General features: G+C 43.5%; 1 protein-coding gene across 1 annotated transcript in view; it reads right to left on the bottom strand.

Moving 5' to 3' along the window:
* LOC120546092 (LIM/homeobox protein LMX-1.2-like) overlaps positions 1-18,027 on the bottom strand; it is a 78,233-nt gene that overhangs the window by 5,074 nt on the left and 55,132 nt on the right. The window contains exons 4-7 of the mRNA XM_039780867.1: positions 11,224-11,399; positions 8,472-8,549; positions 4,214-4,277; positions 2,119-2,283 (exon numbers count right to left, since the gene is read on the bottom strand). Coding sequence (XP_039636801.1) covers positions 2,119-2,283; positions 4,214-4,277; positions 8,472-8,549; positions 11,224-11,399 — 483 coding nt within the window. The remainder of the gene's footprint in view (positions 1-2,118; positions 2,284-4,213; positions 4,278-8,471; positions 8,550-11,223; positions 11,400-18,027) is intronic.

The following is an 18,027-nucleotide window of genomic DNA, read 5'->3' as shown; positions in this document are numbered from 1 at the left end:
AAGCCTTTTTTAGTTTTTTGTGATGATAACAACATATTTTTTTTAATTTTGTGATTTTAAAATCCCAATTGAATCTGAAAAGAACAAATCCACAATGTAACAGATTCTGACTGAAATGTTGTTAATGCTGTTCTTACTTCTAGAAAAGTGGTTCGGATACCAGTTGAAATGAACTTGTCCTGCCACTGGGATTCTGTTGCCACATTAATAATATAATAACCCATCAAAGCTGATGCAGCTTTTAAAAAAATATACCTTGTCCTTGTCAGCACAGACAGAAAGTAGCCTAGCTGTAATAGCAACAAATAAACAGTTCGAAGATATGGAAATAATAATACAATAACTTGTGACAATCAGACAAAATGAGCTCTGTTAATGGAAACAATTTGGAACATTTCTGCTTAGAGAGAAATTATGTGTGTGTGTGTGTGTGTGTGTGTGTGTGTGTGTGTGTGTGTGTGTGTGTGTGTGTGTGTGTGTGTGTGTGTGTGTGTGTGTGTGTGCGTGTTTGATTGCAGGGATGTGTCACTGGGTTTTATTGGGCTCACTGACTCTAAATAATGACATCTTGACGGCTCTTCAATTTTTAATAAGCCGTCACGCTTTATTGGTTAATTCCCATCACTGCCAATAAAACAGGAGGGAGGTTAACATAGGTGTCATCATGGTGAGCGTAGGAACACAGGGGAAGGGTCAATACATCAACACTATTGTTGGTACAGCTGGAGACCACGAAGGACAAGAGTCTCCACGTCATATTAATATGGGAGGAAAGAAGGAGAGCACAGAGAACACATGTAGAAATGCCACAGCTCAGGCTACATTTACATTTCTACGTTTTGGTTTAAAAAGGAATATCTTCTGCTACGTTTCCCCCTCTCATTCCCCCTGCTCTGGTGTTTCCCCCTCTCATTCCCCCTGCTCTGGTGTTTCCCCCTCTCATTCCCCTGCTCTGGTGTTTCCCCCTCTCATTCCCCTGCTGTTCGGTGTTTACCCCTCTCATTCCCCCTGCTCTGGTGTTTCCCCCTCTCATTCCCCCTGCTCTGGTGTTTCCCCCTCTCATTCCCCTGCTCTGGTGTTTCCCCCTCTCATTCCCCTGCTCTGGTGTTTTCCCCCTCTCATTCCCCTGCTCTGGTGTTTACCCCCTCTCATTCCCCTGCTCTGGTGTTTACCCCCTCTCATTCCCCCTGCTCTGGTGTTTCCCCATCTCATTCCCCCTGCTCTGGCGTTTCCCCCTCTCATTCTCCCTGCTCTGGTGGTTCCCCATCTCATTCCCCTGCTCTGGCGTTTCTGAGCCTCTAAACCGGAGACCTTTGACAACAGCGACACTGACTCCAGTGTTTCTCCTCCTGATTGGGTCTTATCAGTCACGACGTCTGGTTCTCTGAGACTAAAGGCCGTTTTACAGTTGTGCGCAGGCTCCACACAGAGCTCTCGCCGTAGCCTACGTAAGTGGCCTGATGTTTATACTTGTGCGCCGGTGTGTGTGTCGAGGCGGGACGTGTGTGTGTGTGTGTGTGGAGAGTGGGTGATAGAGCGAGGGAGAAGTGAGAGTGACGGCAATTAGCTTTGGAGTGAGTAGTGACTCTAGAGTCCTAGTGAGAGAAACAAAGTGTCTCCCCTGTTCTTTCTGACCACGGTGGGAAATCTGGAGCAGGAAAAGTTAACCCTCTCCTTGATTTTGTGTCCTTGGAGAAGGAGAACCAGGAAATGAGCCGGGGGGAAATGTAATGCTACCAAGCCACGGCTGAGCGACATGCGTCGCTGTGACATGTAGTTCCATTTTTTGAGTGGCTACAGGCTACGGTGTAGGGTCTGGCGTAGACGCAGGTCTGCGGGGCTACACCGTCGATTTTACGCATGACTATAAAATGGCCTTATAGCTACTAACGTTACCATGGTAACTACCAGCAGGGGGAGGAGTCTCCACGCAGCCTCCTGTTTATGTCCAGTATACCAGAATGATGATGAGATATGAGGTTTGGGACTGTTAGTTTAAACAGAGATTAGTTCTTCTACTGGAGATAAAAAACACTTTTGGCTCAAAACTCAAACACTTAAAAACCAAAACGTAGCGATGGAGATGTAGCCTCAGTCAGTACAGAGTGTGATGCTCACCGTAGGGGTTCATGTGGTCACCAGGCATCTGTGGTGGTGTGAGGCCCTGCTGGAAGGCCTCAGTGTTATAGCCGCTGTGTTCCATGGTCAGCTGCTGCTGCTGGCTGGGGGGCAGCTGCCCAGAGAAGGAGCTGAGCAGGCCCTCCATACACCCTGATACTGCCTCTGAAAGAGTCAGGTTACAACTCTCAGCTGGATGGTCACACATGCATGCACACATTGTCTTCTACATGTTGTCAGGGCATCTCACCATCACCCACCGTCACAAGTTGTGTTTCCATTCAACTGTCAAGCGGATTAAAAGAAAACTTGAAAATTTCGCACAAAAAATGTGAATGAGGCGCGTTTGCATCAGCTGGGTTGGAGCAAATAAACCAGGCTAAAGCATAGATGTTGGCTTGGCGCTATTGGCGCTATATGTACGTACATGTATAAATACGATTGTCTTGCTCTGGAGCTGTTACATTAAATCTTATAATGTACATAGTGTAAATGCAGTGTCTAAACTGATGGCTGTCATCTCTTGAAGACATCTCAGCAGTAGAGTTTAGATTCTCTGCCCAAGCCCGAGCCCGACCCGAGCCCGCCCGACTTTTGGGCCGGGCCGGGCCGTTATTTTCCGCCACTATCCTCGGGTCGGGCCGGGCCGGGCCCTTGATCAAGCATTTTTTTTAAATCATTACTATAGCCTAATTGGGTGGGGAGAAAGCGATGCCATAATCAGAAATATTATCTATATAGGCTATATTTAGGCCAAAGTAATAAATGTGTCCAAAAAGTTACACAAGCTAGACTACAGTTACAAAATGCAACATGTGTCATGCGCGGATTCTTCTCTCGCACACATCACACCCGCCAGGCCTGCGGGCCTGTATTGTGGAGCTTAAGTGCAACATGGAGCTTGAGGATGTAAAGAAAAAAAGAAAAACAGGAGAATTACCTTTGAGCAAGTTTGGAGGAAAGTCTGAGGTATGGAACCATTTTAAACAAGTCGTGGGAAGTGACAACATATGTGTCAGCTTTGTCGAGTGCATTAAGTGTGCCACGCTGTTCACGCCTATGAGAGCAAATAAAACGGGGACTTGGATGATGAACAGACACATGAAGCAGGCTCGCCGTGGCAGAAAAGATGATAGTCAGCCTTCAACGTCTTCTGTTGTTACTTCTCCAAGCATAGAATACCCCTGAGGGCGAGGCAAGCCCTCACAGAGAAATACGTTGAGTTTTTTATTTATTTTTTTTACGTTTCTTCATTCAGATCCATTTACGATCCGTTCCATTCAGAACAAACAAACAGAGCAGTTTACCTACTTCGTCCTTGTTGCATTATTCATTAAGCTCATTTTAAACAGATGTCTGCAGTTCAAACAACTCTGAATTGTAGTTGAGAACATCAGTTATAACGGCCCACGTATTAAAAAAGTGTTGGGTTGAAATCGGGCCCAGGCTCATAATTCCAGTTAATGTGTTGGGCCGGGCCGGGCTCGGACACAACGTGCACGGCCTCGGGCAGGGTCGGGCTTGATTTTTGGGCCCGATCTAAGCTCTCCTCAGCAGCCATCCAGGAGAATTCATCTCATCCTAACATCAGTTTCAAACAACCCACATTTGCTGCCCTGCTTAGCTCATTTGGTTACCAGCAGCAGCCTCCACTATAATAAAGCCTGCTGCTCTGCCAATATTGACATGCTGGGAGTCCCTGAACAGATAGAGGCAGCGCCTGCCAAAGCGCTGGGACACTTATCTAAACTGTGTGCTCATATACGCTGTGAGCACCCAGTGGCAGCGCGCCTGCAGCTATGGGAGCTGGGCTGCACAGAGAAGCATGGCTCTGGCTTCACAGTGTGGGACTCATTCTAAAGCCCACAACACTGGAAGTGTTTGCTGAGTGACTCCACTCTGTTTATTGCTCCCATAATAAATGTAATATTTCAAGCTGTTTCTCCAAATAATTCATAAATTACCTAGCTCTCAGTAATCACCGTCATTACAGTTATAATGGCAGACACATGCACGCACGCACACACACTCACACACACAGACACACACACAAACACACGCACACACACACACACAGATGGTAATGTGTCTTCACCTTGGCCTAGCCTCTGGATGTTGTGTTGCTCCTGCTGCTGTTGTCTGCGGGCTAACTTCTTCATCTGGAAATAGATACACAAAGTAAAAAGCTAAATTATAGATTTAAAAATTAATCAAACAAACAAAAGTCTGAAGTGAGTCATAAATAACATTAACAGTGTACAAAATAAAGATAAGGAATTCCAACCTGAGACCACAAGAGAAATATCTTCCATATATTATTATATACATTATATTATCATAAGATGCACCTGAGATCATTACAACATACACTTTATTATGTACATTTTAAACAACATAAAGATGATAACATGACAGCTGTACATCTCAATGGCACACTGTAACTGAAAGCAAAGGGTTAGTGTTTATCGGTGGTAAACCTGCGAGGTAGGGCGCAGCGCAGAGAGGCAAAGCACAGTGCAGGTATATGTCGTCATTGCTTCTGGAATTGGTTGCACCTTGAAAGTTCAGCAGCAACGAGGTAAAGTTGAAATAATTTGAACACTGAGCACCGTCTGGCTGGGCGACCACGCCCTCCCCTGTAGGAAATCAATGGAATGAACAGATCGGTTTTACTGTGGATCATGTGTAGGCGGTTTAAGTGTTAAAACAAAATAAAAATATAGGGTTTGGGATAGGATATTCTATGTCTACGACGTTCCAGTTCCGGGATTGCTCCGGTGACGCCAAAAATTTCGACCGTAAATTCCCCCAGATGTCCCTCATTTGCGGCCGGATGTCCGTCCCCTTCCTCTGTCTCTGTGTTGGTGTTCTAACCTCCGGTGGATTTGTGAGGACTATGGTGAACTGGTCCTCAGATCTCTGCAGGGCAGCGGCGGTGCCAGGGAGGGGCTAGGGGGTGCTGTAGCTACCCCTAGGTTTGCCATAGCACCCCCTTAGCACCCCAAAGAAATTGCTGTGGTTGATTTATAAATAAATAAATAAATCGTTAATGTGTAAATAGTATAATTTATATTTGAAAAATGAATAAATACAACACATTATTTTTAGGCTAAAAACAGGTGATCGTATTCGGCCAAAGGGTGCAGCACACATTGAACTTTTGACCTTACTTCCGCAGTAACTATTCACAAAGAAGAAGAAGAGCTCAATATTTGGAGACGTTAGGATTAGAGAAGTGAGTCTAACGCCAGCAATGGATAGTTTTTTACTCCCTAAACGTCAAGGTGTGGAGACTTTATCAAAACCTGTAAATGAGACTGAGAGATATGGTGAACTTGTCACCAACCGGGACGAAGAAAAGCAGCCGGAGGAAGGTAACCTGACCACGGCCATGATTGCTGCTGAGGATGCTTAACGTCACCCTGCTGTAAATGACATTAGACCAGGGGACCGCACAGCCAGGCCGCAGTGGGTGAGTCAGCTGATAGGGGTCCATGCAAGAATTTTACTCTTATCTCTTTCTCGTAGAAGAGCATTACAGTGAACATATTTAGCAATACTGTATGTCAATATGGTCATGCTAATAAAGCCTCTTTGAATTTGAACATGTGTTTTACAGAAATGTGAATAAATGGATCACCGAATCTAAAGTTATACAGCGCACTGGACATCGGTTTATTTTTAGCCCAGAAAACGTGTTCGCCCTTAGTGGCTTATTTAGATATATTAAGTCGCTCACTACAGATATGACTACAGTATTTTGACCATATGTGCAAGTGTGAAAACTGTGTGAGGATACATGCGCGTGTGTTTTTATGTGTGTGCTTGGCTGTGTGTGGTGTATTTGGCCTGCTGCATTACTCTTCTGAGCCACTGTATGAGAGCTGCAGTAATGATTGTTTGAACCCAGCTTGTTAGCTGATATTTGAAATATGTTTGGTGGGCTAATCAGAGTTCTATGGTGCTGTTGTTTCGGCAACTTTAAATCAATCTCTCTCGTTCACTCGTTTAGTAAACCGCGGCGGAGGTGGGTGGGCATCTGCGCGAGTGTGTGTAATGTTAGCCTATTTGTGTCAAGGGAAACTCAAAATTTCAGAGCACCCTCACTGAAACGTCCAGCAACCCTAAAGCACCAGCAAAAGAACATCTCTGGCGCCGCCACTGCTGCAGGGTAAATCCAGACAGCTAGCTAGACTATCTGTCCAATCTGAGTTTTCTGTTGCACGACTAAAACTACTTTTGAACGTCCACATGTTCCACCAAAACAAGTTCCTTCCTGAGACTATTTAGCAGAGGCACCGTGGCGCCGTCTGGAGCTTAGCCCCGCCCAAGACAATTGTGATTGGTTTGGGCCAATCACAATTGTGTCTGACTACTTGTCTGACTTCCTGTCTGTGTCCCTCAGCTCCAAGCCCATTGGTTCCTATTGAGAGACGTACAACTTTAAAAACCAAAAAATACAGAGTTTGATCTGTCATTTTCTAAAATAGCTGCACACACAGGAGGAAACAGTGAGTTTGTTGGGAACTATTTCCAACGGCAGATTTGGTGCTCCAGCAAGTATTTGTGTCAGCAGGATGATGTGTGTGGGATTGAGTCAGAATAAAGTACAGTGTGTGTGTGTTGATGATGATGAAGGAACACTGCTGAGTTTTAATGATCCATCAGGCTGTGATACACACACAGTACTGGTTAGCAGAGACATTCACTGCTGGGTTGGCTCATGTTGATCATAATAAAATATCTAAACATCATCAGACTTTAAGTATCAAAATTGTCTAAGTATTGTGATCTGGTCAAGCAGTGGTGTTTTTAATAGCACTGAGCAGAACAGGGCTCTGACAGAAAATGGAGGAGACTTTATAGAAGAGCCCACTGGTGGCACAGGGACTGTCACTATGTCTCACTATATGTTGTGCTGCTGAAAGCTAATTCCACTGACTCTGATTGGTTGTCTTACATTTTTGTCCAAAGAGTACAAACTATAAAACAGGGCATTACAACATAAACCATCTGTATCAAACATTTCAGCACAGACTGTGATATACTGCAGACTATGTGAGTGTGATGCTTCCAGATTACCAACTGACTCCAGTAAAGGCCTGTTGGATGTTCAGACTGACCAGCTTATTCTTCCAAATGCCACCAAGCCGAGCAAATAGTAGATTATAAATTCTTGATCCACTGAAGCTCAACTGATGTAGAACTGGTTTAGACCATTAAGCACTTCTGGCAAAAAAGACGGTGAGCCCCCGGTATTGCATGTGATCTGGATAACGACGGCATTGGGATCGTATCGGGTTACATATCAGGCAGGCCAAGTTGGTGGACTTTACAACAAACATGGCAATGTGTCCCCTCCCCGCACCCCAAACACACACACTTTTGAAACCAAACCTACACTTGTCAGCCGCTGTCTGTGGATGTGATGCTCACAACTCATACACATGGAAATGGAATGCTACCTTCCATCTAGTGTATATCGATATTGTTCCAGAAATTCCCCTATTTTCGGCCGGATGTCCGTCCCCTTCCTCTTTCTTTGTGTTGGCGTTCTAAATTAAGATTTCTGAGGACTCTGGTTAACTGCTCCTCAGATCTCTGCAGGGTAAATCCAGACAGCTAGCTAGACTATCTGTCCAATCTGAGTTTTCTGTTGCATGACTAAAACTACTTTTGAACGTACACATGTCTCACCAAAACAAGTTCCTTCCTGAGACTATTTAGCAGAGGCACCGTGGCTCTGTCCAGAGCTTAGCCCCACCCACGATGATTGTGATTGGTTTAAAGAAATGCCAATAAACCAGAGCACATTTTCTCGCATCCAGGAATGCTTTATGGACTAGCCAGACCTTCCTCCGCAGCGCTGTGGAGGAAGGTCTGGCAATGCGAGATTACCTTAGTTTAGTTTTTAGTTTAATTCTTTTTTTCGGTCATCTGTAACTCACAACAGTCAAACATACATAGAGACAAGAAACAAACAAGACCGAAAAGGTGTAGGCTGAAGCCGGAGCTTATTACACCTACTCTTTTTACATAAAAGTATATTTTTCCATACAAAAATTAAAGTTACAGAAACTAAGTACACACTATATACCCCACCTTATATTTAAATAATTTTTTTAATCGGTTGATTGTGTTACACTTTTTCAAGTCAATTTCAAATTAATTCCACAGTTTAACTCCATACACTGAGACACTTCTTTGTTTTACATTTGTTCTGCTTTTTGGTCTAGTAAAAATACAGCTTCCCCTCAGTTCATAATGGCATTCTCTTATTTGACTTCTATCCAACATGGTGTGAACATAACATCATCTGTGTATCCAGTGTTTTGGTGTGCTGCTGTACTGACCTTTGCCCTCTGGTTCTGGAACCAGACCTGGACCACGCGTACACTGAGTCCAGTCTCTGTAGCCAGCGTCTCTCTCACCTGAAGCCACAGCACACTCATCAGCCATTTCTACACACTAATATCATGTGTGTGTGTGTGTGTGTGTGTGTGTGTGTGTGTGTGTGTGTGTGTGTGTGTGTGTGCTAGTGTAGTGTATAGTTCCAAAATGTCAGACAGACATTATTTTTATTTAAAGGAACACGCCGACTTATTGGGACTTTAGCTTATTCAGTGTATCCCCCAGAGTTAGATAAGTCCATACATACCCTTCTCATCTCTGTGCGTGTCGTTAACTGGCTAAAAAAGGTAACTGGCTCCATCTAGCCTAGCTTAGCACAGATCCTGGAGGTAAACGGTTCCAACTAGCCTACTGCTCCCAATAAGTGACAAAATAACGCCAACATGTTCCTATTTCCATGTTGTGATTTGTATAGTCACAGCATGTACAAATAACAAGGTCACATGAGACACAGCCGTCTTTTAACCGTATACAAACTGGGAACTATATTCTCAGAAGGCGAAGCACTGCTACTTCTGCTACTTGGGCGGAGTGATTTGCTCGCAGCACCTGAAACCCTATGGTGAGGAGCAGAGAGTTCTCCTGGAGTTTGCTCAGAGTTGGAGTAATAGAGTCAACAATTACTACAGTGCCTTGCGAAAGTATTCGGCCCCCTTGAACTTTTCGACCTTTTGCCACATTTCAGGCCTCAAACATAAAGATATAAAACTGTAATTTTTTGTGAAGAATCAACAACAAGTGGGTCCCAATTATGAAGTGGAACGAAATTTATTGGATATTTCAAACCTTTTAAACAAATAAAAAACTGAAATATTGGGCGTGCAAAATTATTCAGCCCCCTTAAGTTAATACTTTGTAGCGCCACCTTTTGCTGCGATTACAGCTGTAAGTCGCTTGGGGTATGTCTCTATCAGTTTTGCACATCGAGAGACTGACATTTTTGCCCATTCCTCCTTGCAAAACAGCTCGAGCTCAGTGAGGTTGGATGGAGAGCGTTTGTGAACAGCAGTTTTCAGTTCTTTCCACAGATTCTCGATTGGATTCAGGTCTGGACTTTGACTTGGCCATTCTAACACCTGGATATGTTTATTTGTGAACCATTCCATTGTAGATTTTGCTTTATGTTTTGGATCATTGTCTTGTTGGAAGACAAATCTCCGTCCCAGTCTCAGGTCTTTTGCAGACTCCATCAGGTTTTCTTCCAGAATGGTCCTGTATTTGGCTCCATCCATCTTCCCATCAATTTTAACCATCTTCCCTGTCCCTGCTGAAGAAAAGCAGGCCCAAACCATGATGCTGCCACCACCATGTTTGACAGTGGGGATGGTGTGTTCAGGGTGATGAGCTGTGTTGCTTTTACGCCAAACATAGCGCTTTGCATTGTTGCCAAAAAGTTCGATTTTGGATTCATCTGACCACAGCACCTTCTTCCACATGTTTGGTGTGTCTCCCAGGTGGCTTTTGGCAAACTTTAAACCACACTTTTATGGATATCTTTAAGAAATGGCTTTCTTCTTGCCACTCTTCCATAAAGGCCAGATTTGTGCAGTATACCGACTGATTGTTGTCCTATGGACAGAGTCTCCCACCTCAGCTGTAGATCTCTGCAGTTCATCCAGAGTGATCATGGGCCTCTTGGCTGCATCTCTGATCAGTCTTCTCATTGTATGAGCTGAAAGTTTAGAGGGACGGCCGGGTCTTCGTAGATTTGTAGTGGTCTGATACTCCTTCCATTTCAATATTATCGCTTGCACAGTGCTCCTTGGGATGTTTAAAGCTTGCGAAATCTTTTTGTATCCAAATCCGGCTTTAAACTTCTCCACAACAGTATCTCGGACCTGCCTGGTGTGTTCCTTGTTCTTCATGATGCTCTCTGCGCTTTACACAGACCTCTGAGACTATCACAGAGCAGGTGCATTTATAACGAGACTTGATTACACACAGCTGGATTCTATTTATCATCATTAGTCATTTAGGTCAACATTGGATCATTCAGAGATCCTCACTGAACTTCTGGAGAGAGTTTGCTGCACTGAAAGTAAAAGGGGGCTGAATAATTTTGCACGCCCAATTTTTCAGTTTTTTATTTCTTAAAAAAGTTTGAAATATCCAATAAATTTCGTTCCACTTCATTATTGTGTCCCACTTGTTGTTGATTCGTCACAAAAAATTACAGTTTTATATCTTTATGTTTGAAGCCTGAAATGTGGCAAAAGGTCGAAAAGTTCAAGGGGGCCAAATACTTTCGCAAGGCACTGTAGATAGTAAAAGCATAGTGCCCTTGTTATTTATACACACTGTGAATATACAAATCACAACATGTAAATAAGGTCATGTTGGCATTATTTTGTCACTTATTGGGAGCAGTAGGCTAGATGGAGCCGGTTACCTCCAGGATCTGTGCTAAGCTAGGCTAGCGGTGGGTGCGTCAGAGTTACGACACGCCCGGAGATGAGAAGGGTATGTATGGACTTATCTAACTCTGGGGGATACGGGGAATAAGACAAAGTCCCAATAAGTCAGGGTGTTCCTTTAATTCACTTTCTTTCTGCCTAAAACGGGAAACTTAAATATGAGCACATCATATGTTTAGAATAAGCTGCCACCATGCAAAGCTTTAGAATGCCCTTCAATAATTTGATCAGCTCATCACGTAAGTCAAATATCTCACTATACTCAGTCTTCTCGGCTTACCTTTCTGCAGGGTTTAGAGGAGACCTCGAAGGAGGCCTTGAAGGCTCTCCTCTGCTGGGTGGTGAGGATGGTGCGTGGCCGTTTGGGCCGACGAGGGTCTTTGCTGTCCTTGCTGGCGTTCCCTAGTGCAGGGCACTTCTCTGACTTCACATCCAGATCCTCATCCTCACTCTTATCTGTCACAGACAGAAATAAACAGGCTAAATGATTGGATTTGACTGCAGATTGGATTTGACTGACGTTTTGTGTGCAACTACATGGGAATTCTCTTTTTCTGAAAGTCAAACCCAAAGCGTGACGGAGGGGAGGAGCTAACATCAGGAAATATCGCAATGTGTGAGCCGCAAGGTCTGTAGTAAATGGTAATTGCACATTTCCCATTTACATTGAGTTACAGGCCAAAATGCCATACAGATACCTTGATTATAGCGTCCCCTAATGGCCGATCAACGTCAAATCCGGTACAGAGCCTTGCAGTGGCATGCCAAACAAGAATCCCAAGGTTTGTGTTGGTACCATTTACTCTGGCCAAGGTATTCTAACATTTGTATTTGTGCGCATTTTTTAACCAAGCAAAATTCTGATAAATATTTGTCAGGACCATCTGAAGATGCTATATGGCAAGTTTCAGGCAGTTCTGGTAAAATTTTCAATTTCAATTTCAATTTTATTTATAGTATCAAATCATAACAGAGTTATCTCGAGACACTTTACAGATAGAGTAAAAAACTCCCTTTTAGGAAGAAACCTCGGCAGACCCAGACTCTTGGTAGGCGGTGTCTGACGGGCCGGTTGGGGGTGTGATGAACAGTGGCACATAATAGTCACATTAAAAACCCTAGTAAATTGAAAAAGTAGGTTTTGCAAATATTGCGACCTGCGCGTTGCCTTGCATAATGACGTTAAGAGACCTATAGAGATGTACACATTCATTCATTCAAACCTTTATTTAACCAGGATAAAAAACTCCTTGAGATTACAAGTCTCTTTTACAAGAGTGTCCTGGCAAGTGGCAGCAGCTTGGTTTCAAATAAATACAAAGACAATAACAAGTAAAAACATAGACACACTTTCACTCATATTCAAACAACGATGTCATCATAAAAAAAAAATCCGGGTCCTAAATCGATTTAAAAACAATGACAGAGATTACATTACATTACGTCATTTAGCTGACGCTTTTATCCAAAGCGACTTACAATTAAGTGCTTTCAACTGTGAAGGTTCAAACTCCAGACAACAAGTAGTAAGTGCAAGTACATTAGCTTTAAATAAGCAAAGCTACAAAGAGACATATGAAAGTGCAGCTTCAAGCTTTCAGCCACCCTGATGTCAATGGGGAGCTCGTTCCACCATTTGGGAGCCAGGACAGTGAACAGTCGGGATTTTGTTGAGTGATTAGTTCTCCCTCGCTGTGGGGGGGCAGCAAGCAGTTTGGCTGATGCAGAGCGAAGTGGGCGGGTTGGGGTATATGGTTTGACCATGTCCTGGATGTAAGCTGGGGCTGATCCGTTCGTGGCCCTGTATGTAAGTACTAGTGTCTTGAAGCGGATGCGGGAAGCAATTGGTAGCCAGTGAAGAGAGCGGAAGAGCGGTGTAGTGTGAGAGAACTTGGGGAGGTTGAAGACAAGTCGAGCTGCTGCGTTCTGAATGAGCTGCAGGGGCCGGATGGCGCATGCAGGCAGGCCAATCAGGAGGGAGTTGCAGTAGTCTAGACATGAGATGACTAGAGCCTGAACCAGAACCTGAGCCGCCTTCTGCGTTAGAAGGGGACGTATCCTTCTGATGTTATGCAGCATGTATTGTTGAACGAGAGTATGTGAAAATCCAAAAAACAATTAAAAACTATACTCCTGCTTGTTGAAATATATTTGCTTTTTGAAATGTATTTGTATTAATCCAAAAAACAGCCAAACCTACACTTCTGCTTTTGACATGTTCTAGCTCAAGAACAATTGAGACTGTATTTCTGCTTGTGACATGAGTTTAACCCAAAAACAGCTAAATATATATTTCTGCTTGAAACTATAATACTGCCTTTGATTTTGGTTTGTGAGTACTAATGTGCCTTTAAACTATATGATTGCTTAAAAAGATAATCAAGCTAAGCGTTGTGTTACTGATATTGATATACATATGCTTAGAGACATTTTAGTGTGAATTACTGTGTGTAACTGCCTGTTTGACCCTGCAGCCGTAGAGAGGAAGTATTTGCAAGAGGCCTCAGATGGATAAGTTGTATTGTGTAACTGTCTGCTTGAACCTGCAGCTGGAAAGAGGAAGTGTCTAGTGAGGCCCTAGATGCACACAGGAGAGAGAAAGATGGCTGCATTGACCTAGTGATGAACTGAGCCGTTAGATTGTATGTTAGATGGTAATTGCATATGCATATAGGAAATATCGTCACAAGAGATGTTTTTACGTATGTCCAGCCTGATATTGTTGGGGCTTTGTAAATTATAGAGTGTGGTCTAGACCTACTCTATCTGTAAAGTGTCTCGAGATAACTTATGTTATGATTTGATACTATAAATAAAATTGAATTGAATTGAATTGAATTGATATCTGCATTAAGATTGTATTGCCATGTAAGGTCATAAAAAGTGGTTGAACACCCCCAAGCTGCATCTATGAAGGGAGGGGGATGAATTGTGTGTAAAAAGAGAAGCTTTGCAAGTCAAAGGGCCTCGTTTTTAGGGCAGCACCAGACTCCTCGTGCTCTCAGCACAGGGGTTCAGTACCTCCCTAGATGGCCAGGAAAAGGGCAGAGAGGCACCTCCCTGGGGGACCAAGAAAAAAAAAAAAGAGCTCTCGCTCTGCTTTTTGCCATACCCCCTTGGGCTCCATTTCTGCTCTCTTGACCGATACCCTTACTGTAGGGACCTCCTGTGTCTTAGAGCATTTTTTTGAGTGATTGAACTCTGTTCATTTTTTCATTTATTTTGTTTGCTTGTTAACTTTTTGCTTTTTTTAAAAAAAATAATAAAACCACCTGTGTTCGTCTTGAGCAAGGTGACCCAAAAAGCCTAGTGAGTCTTTTTTCGCTCTTTTAGAAGACTTTTTTCCCCTTTTTTCCTTTTTCTTCTTTTTTGCCACTTACTCGTGTGAGCGGGGACACCCCGAAAGGGGAAGTGGTTGCCTCCTCTTTAACCGTGCGGTTTGCAGCAACCCCGGGGACCGATCTGACAAGCAGACCTTTGATCCTCCAGCTGATCGGAAGCTTCTGTGACCAAGGCAGAAGTGGCTGTCCGAGTGTGAGTAATCAATTGTAATTGTTTGGTTGTAAAGATCTTCTGTGTGCTGTGTATTTCACATACGGGGGACATCTAGGTTGTCAATCAAAAGCCTCTTGTCTCGTCATCAGGTTTCCACTGTAGCGAGAACCTGCGAATGTGGGGGTGTGTGTGTCTCTCTAAAAATAATCTAAACCATAGGGAAGTATTTAAAACTGATTCCTTTGAACCTATTAATATTTATAATACAATATTTATAATAGTTGAACCTATGATGTTTCAATACCTACAGTATTAACCATAGAGAAGTATCTCAAACAACTCCTCTAATATAGGCTTAACCATCCGCCCCGCTGACAGTATCTGTAACGGCTGTACGGCTGAAGAGGGCTTAGAGGGCGAGGGTTATCGGGGGGAAGAAGGGGGGTTGGCTTTAAAAGTAAGTAAGTAAGTAAGTAAACTTTATTTATATAGCACCTTTCACAGACAAAATGGGCCCCACCGTGCTTCCCCCAAAAAAAAAAAAAAAAAAACCCACACACACAACGGGTCAATAAAATGCTTGTCTAAAAAGATGAGTCTTCAGATGTTTTTTAAAGGTTTCCACAGAATCCAAAGCTCTCAAGGCTAAAGGGAAAGAGTTCCAGAGTCCTGGGGCCACCACCGAAAATGCACGATCACCTCTTGTTTTAAAACGTGTTCTAGGAACAATTAAGAGTTCCTGACTTGAAGACCTCAGAGAGCGACCAGGAGTGTGTGCGTGCAGTAGATCCTGGATGTACGAGGGCGCTTGGCCACGTAAGGCTCTATAGGTAATAGTTAAAATTTTAAAATGCACTCTAAAACCAATCGGTAGCCAGTGAAGAGCCTTAAGCACAGGAGTAATGTGCGACCTCCTGCCGGTCTTAGATAAAAGTCTTGCTGCTGCATTCTGTACGACTTGCAGTTTGTCCAAGGATGATTTGTTTAAGCAGGTGTATAGTACATTGCAATAATCCAAACGAGAAGAAACAAAAGCATCAACAAGCATCTCCATCTCTCTTTGAGAAACCACAGATCTAATTTTAGCAATGTTCCTGAGATGGAAAAAACAGGAACGAACCACGGACTTCACATGACTGTTAAAACACATAGATTTGTCAAAAATGACACCCAGATTACGCACAGCATTGCGGTCAGATACTGATAGAGTCCCAATAGCCTGCTTAATCCTAGGGGTAATATTATCTGGGGCAAAGATCATCACCTCATTTTTGTCAGAGTTTAATTGCAGGAAATTGTCAGCCATCCATTCGGTAATGGAGGCTAAACAATTATGCAATAATGACAGTTTGTCTAGCTTATCAGGGCCGAAAGATAAATATAATTGGATATCATCAGCATAACAATGGTAAGATATACCTTCAAAACTACCAATAATCTTACCAAGAGGAAGCATATAAAGACTGAATAGCAAAGGGCCAAGCACAGAACCTTGGGGCACACCACAAGACAAAGGAGCAGAGTCTGACATGTAAGTTCCCATAGCTACAGAAAAACTCCTGTCTGAAAGATAGGAAGAAAACCATTCCAGGGCTGATCCAGTAATGCCCACCGTTGTTTTCAGTCTGTTAATCAGAGTGCAGTGATCCACAGTATCGAACGCTGCACTCAGATCCAGAAGGACTAGAACAGAACATTTATCCCCATCAGCAGCCATCAGAATATCATTAGAGACTTTTAGGAGAGTAGTCTCAGTTGAATGGAGCCCACTAGCTTAATAAAATCATTCAGGGACAAGGGGCAAAAGGAGTCCAGTACTGAAAGTCTCTGATGAGTAACAATATGGGGGCTTACTGATGGAATTATGCCTGCCCTGATAGCACTAACCTTGTCCACAAAATGAGACAAAAAATGGTTACAGTCCACATTTGAAAACACAGGGACAGTACACTTGGCGGGGGAAACAATATTGTTAATAGTCTCAAACAGAGCTTTAGGATTGTTTTTACAGGAAGAAATCAGCTTCGTAAAATAAGAGGCTCAAGCCTCCTTGATCGTTTCATTTAAGTCAATTAAGAGCTCTTTAAGATACAGGCGATGGACTTGGAGCTGAGTTACTTTCCATAAACGCTCAGTTCTCCGACAGATACGCCTCAAGCTGCGAATGGCGTCATTCATCCACGGGGTTGTATTAACAGAAGGTAATTCTCTAATTTTAAGAGGCGCCACTTTATTCAGCAGCAGGATGCAATGATCCAGAAACTGTGCACATGCATCGACATCATTCGAACTAAGAAAAAGCGATACTATGCCTCGATAACTGTCACATCGTTCCACAGTATCTACATGATTGGGTGTGTTGGGGACCAAGAAGCTGGTTAAACCTGATTTAACCAAAAGGCCTCAGATTGAGCTGACCAGAGAGACAAAGGAATCGTGGCCTGTATGTAAAACCCAAAGCCTGGTTAATTCACACCTCTATGCGAAAGTCCCAGCCAGAAGGGACAAGCCTCACAGCTGGCAGGAAGTCAAAGAACTACAAGATTGTAGTCTTCAAACTTTCAAGAGTTTTGAGTCTTCCTATTGGTTCAGCGGGACCATAAACGCAGCATGGGGTCTCAAACTATAAATAGCCTGTTAACCCCAAGATCGTCGCTTTTCCACGGTGACCCAGGTTACTACAGGAGGCACACTAGTCCGGGCTAGCTAGCCAGCATCACCTCGCTGGTCGAGTTTTGAGCTGGGACAATTTTATATCTGTCTGATATACAAAGGGGATCCGAGGAAATACTGGCCGAGTATTCCCTCATCTGCAGCGGGTTTAATCAGCCTGGATTCAAGAAAAGGACGGCGTTCTGTTTCTTGTTTTATCGACCTGGATTACGTCTCGTCCACTGCTCTGGAAGAAACGGATCGTTAACCTCTGGCAAGAGATTAACTGACAAACAACGCACACAGTAAGGAGGCTTTTACACAGTTCTGGGCAGACTTTAGAACTAGTGCGTTTTGGTTTTATTTATTCGCTTGTGCCATTAAGGTGATCTGTGATTGTAATCATGTATTGGCCATATCTGGTTATTAATCTGTTGCTGTGAATGTATAACTGATCACTATACTTTTGATTTAGGTTGTGTTAAGTAGCTGGGTTAAAACCGTAAGCGCTACCTGCTAAACCACTCCTTTCACGGAGTTTAGTTACTGTCTGCGAGACAATCGCGGAAATCAGCTGTTAGCCACTGAGCTGGCCGTTATCGATAACTAAGATCAGAGTGTTTCTTTTCTTTTCCTCCTTTATTCTGTTCCTTTTACTAACACACACACGGACATATAAGCTAGCCACGTAGCTCCCGAGCTAACGCTGCTAACTTAACCACGTGGAGTTTGTATAGAGCTAATAGGTGACCTAGCATATGGTATAAACGTGCGCGTTGCCTAGCAACCCCCACCTCGGCTTCTTCAGCCCCTCTCCGTGCACCCAGGACCACTACTGCCCTCTTGAGGCTAAATGGTTTTGTGCAGCTCACAGGAGTAGCCATTTTTGGAGTTGTTTTTGTATTAGAACTACACTTCGACACCGCCCCTCCTCTTT

Source organism: Perca fluviatilis, chromosome 17 (genome assembly GCF_010015445.1).
Source record: "Perca fluviatilis chromosome 17, GENO_Pfluv_1.0, whole genome shotgun sequence".
Classification (NCBI taxonomy): Eukaryota; Metazoa; Chordata; class Actinopteri; order Perciformes; family Percidae; genus Perca; species Perca fluviatilis.
The sequence above is the reverse complement of the archived record's forward strand: the minus strand, read 5'-3'. Positions and strand labels throughout refer to the sequence as shown.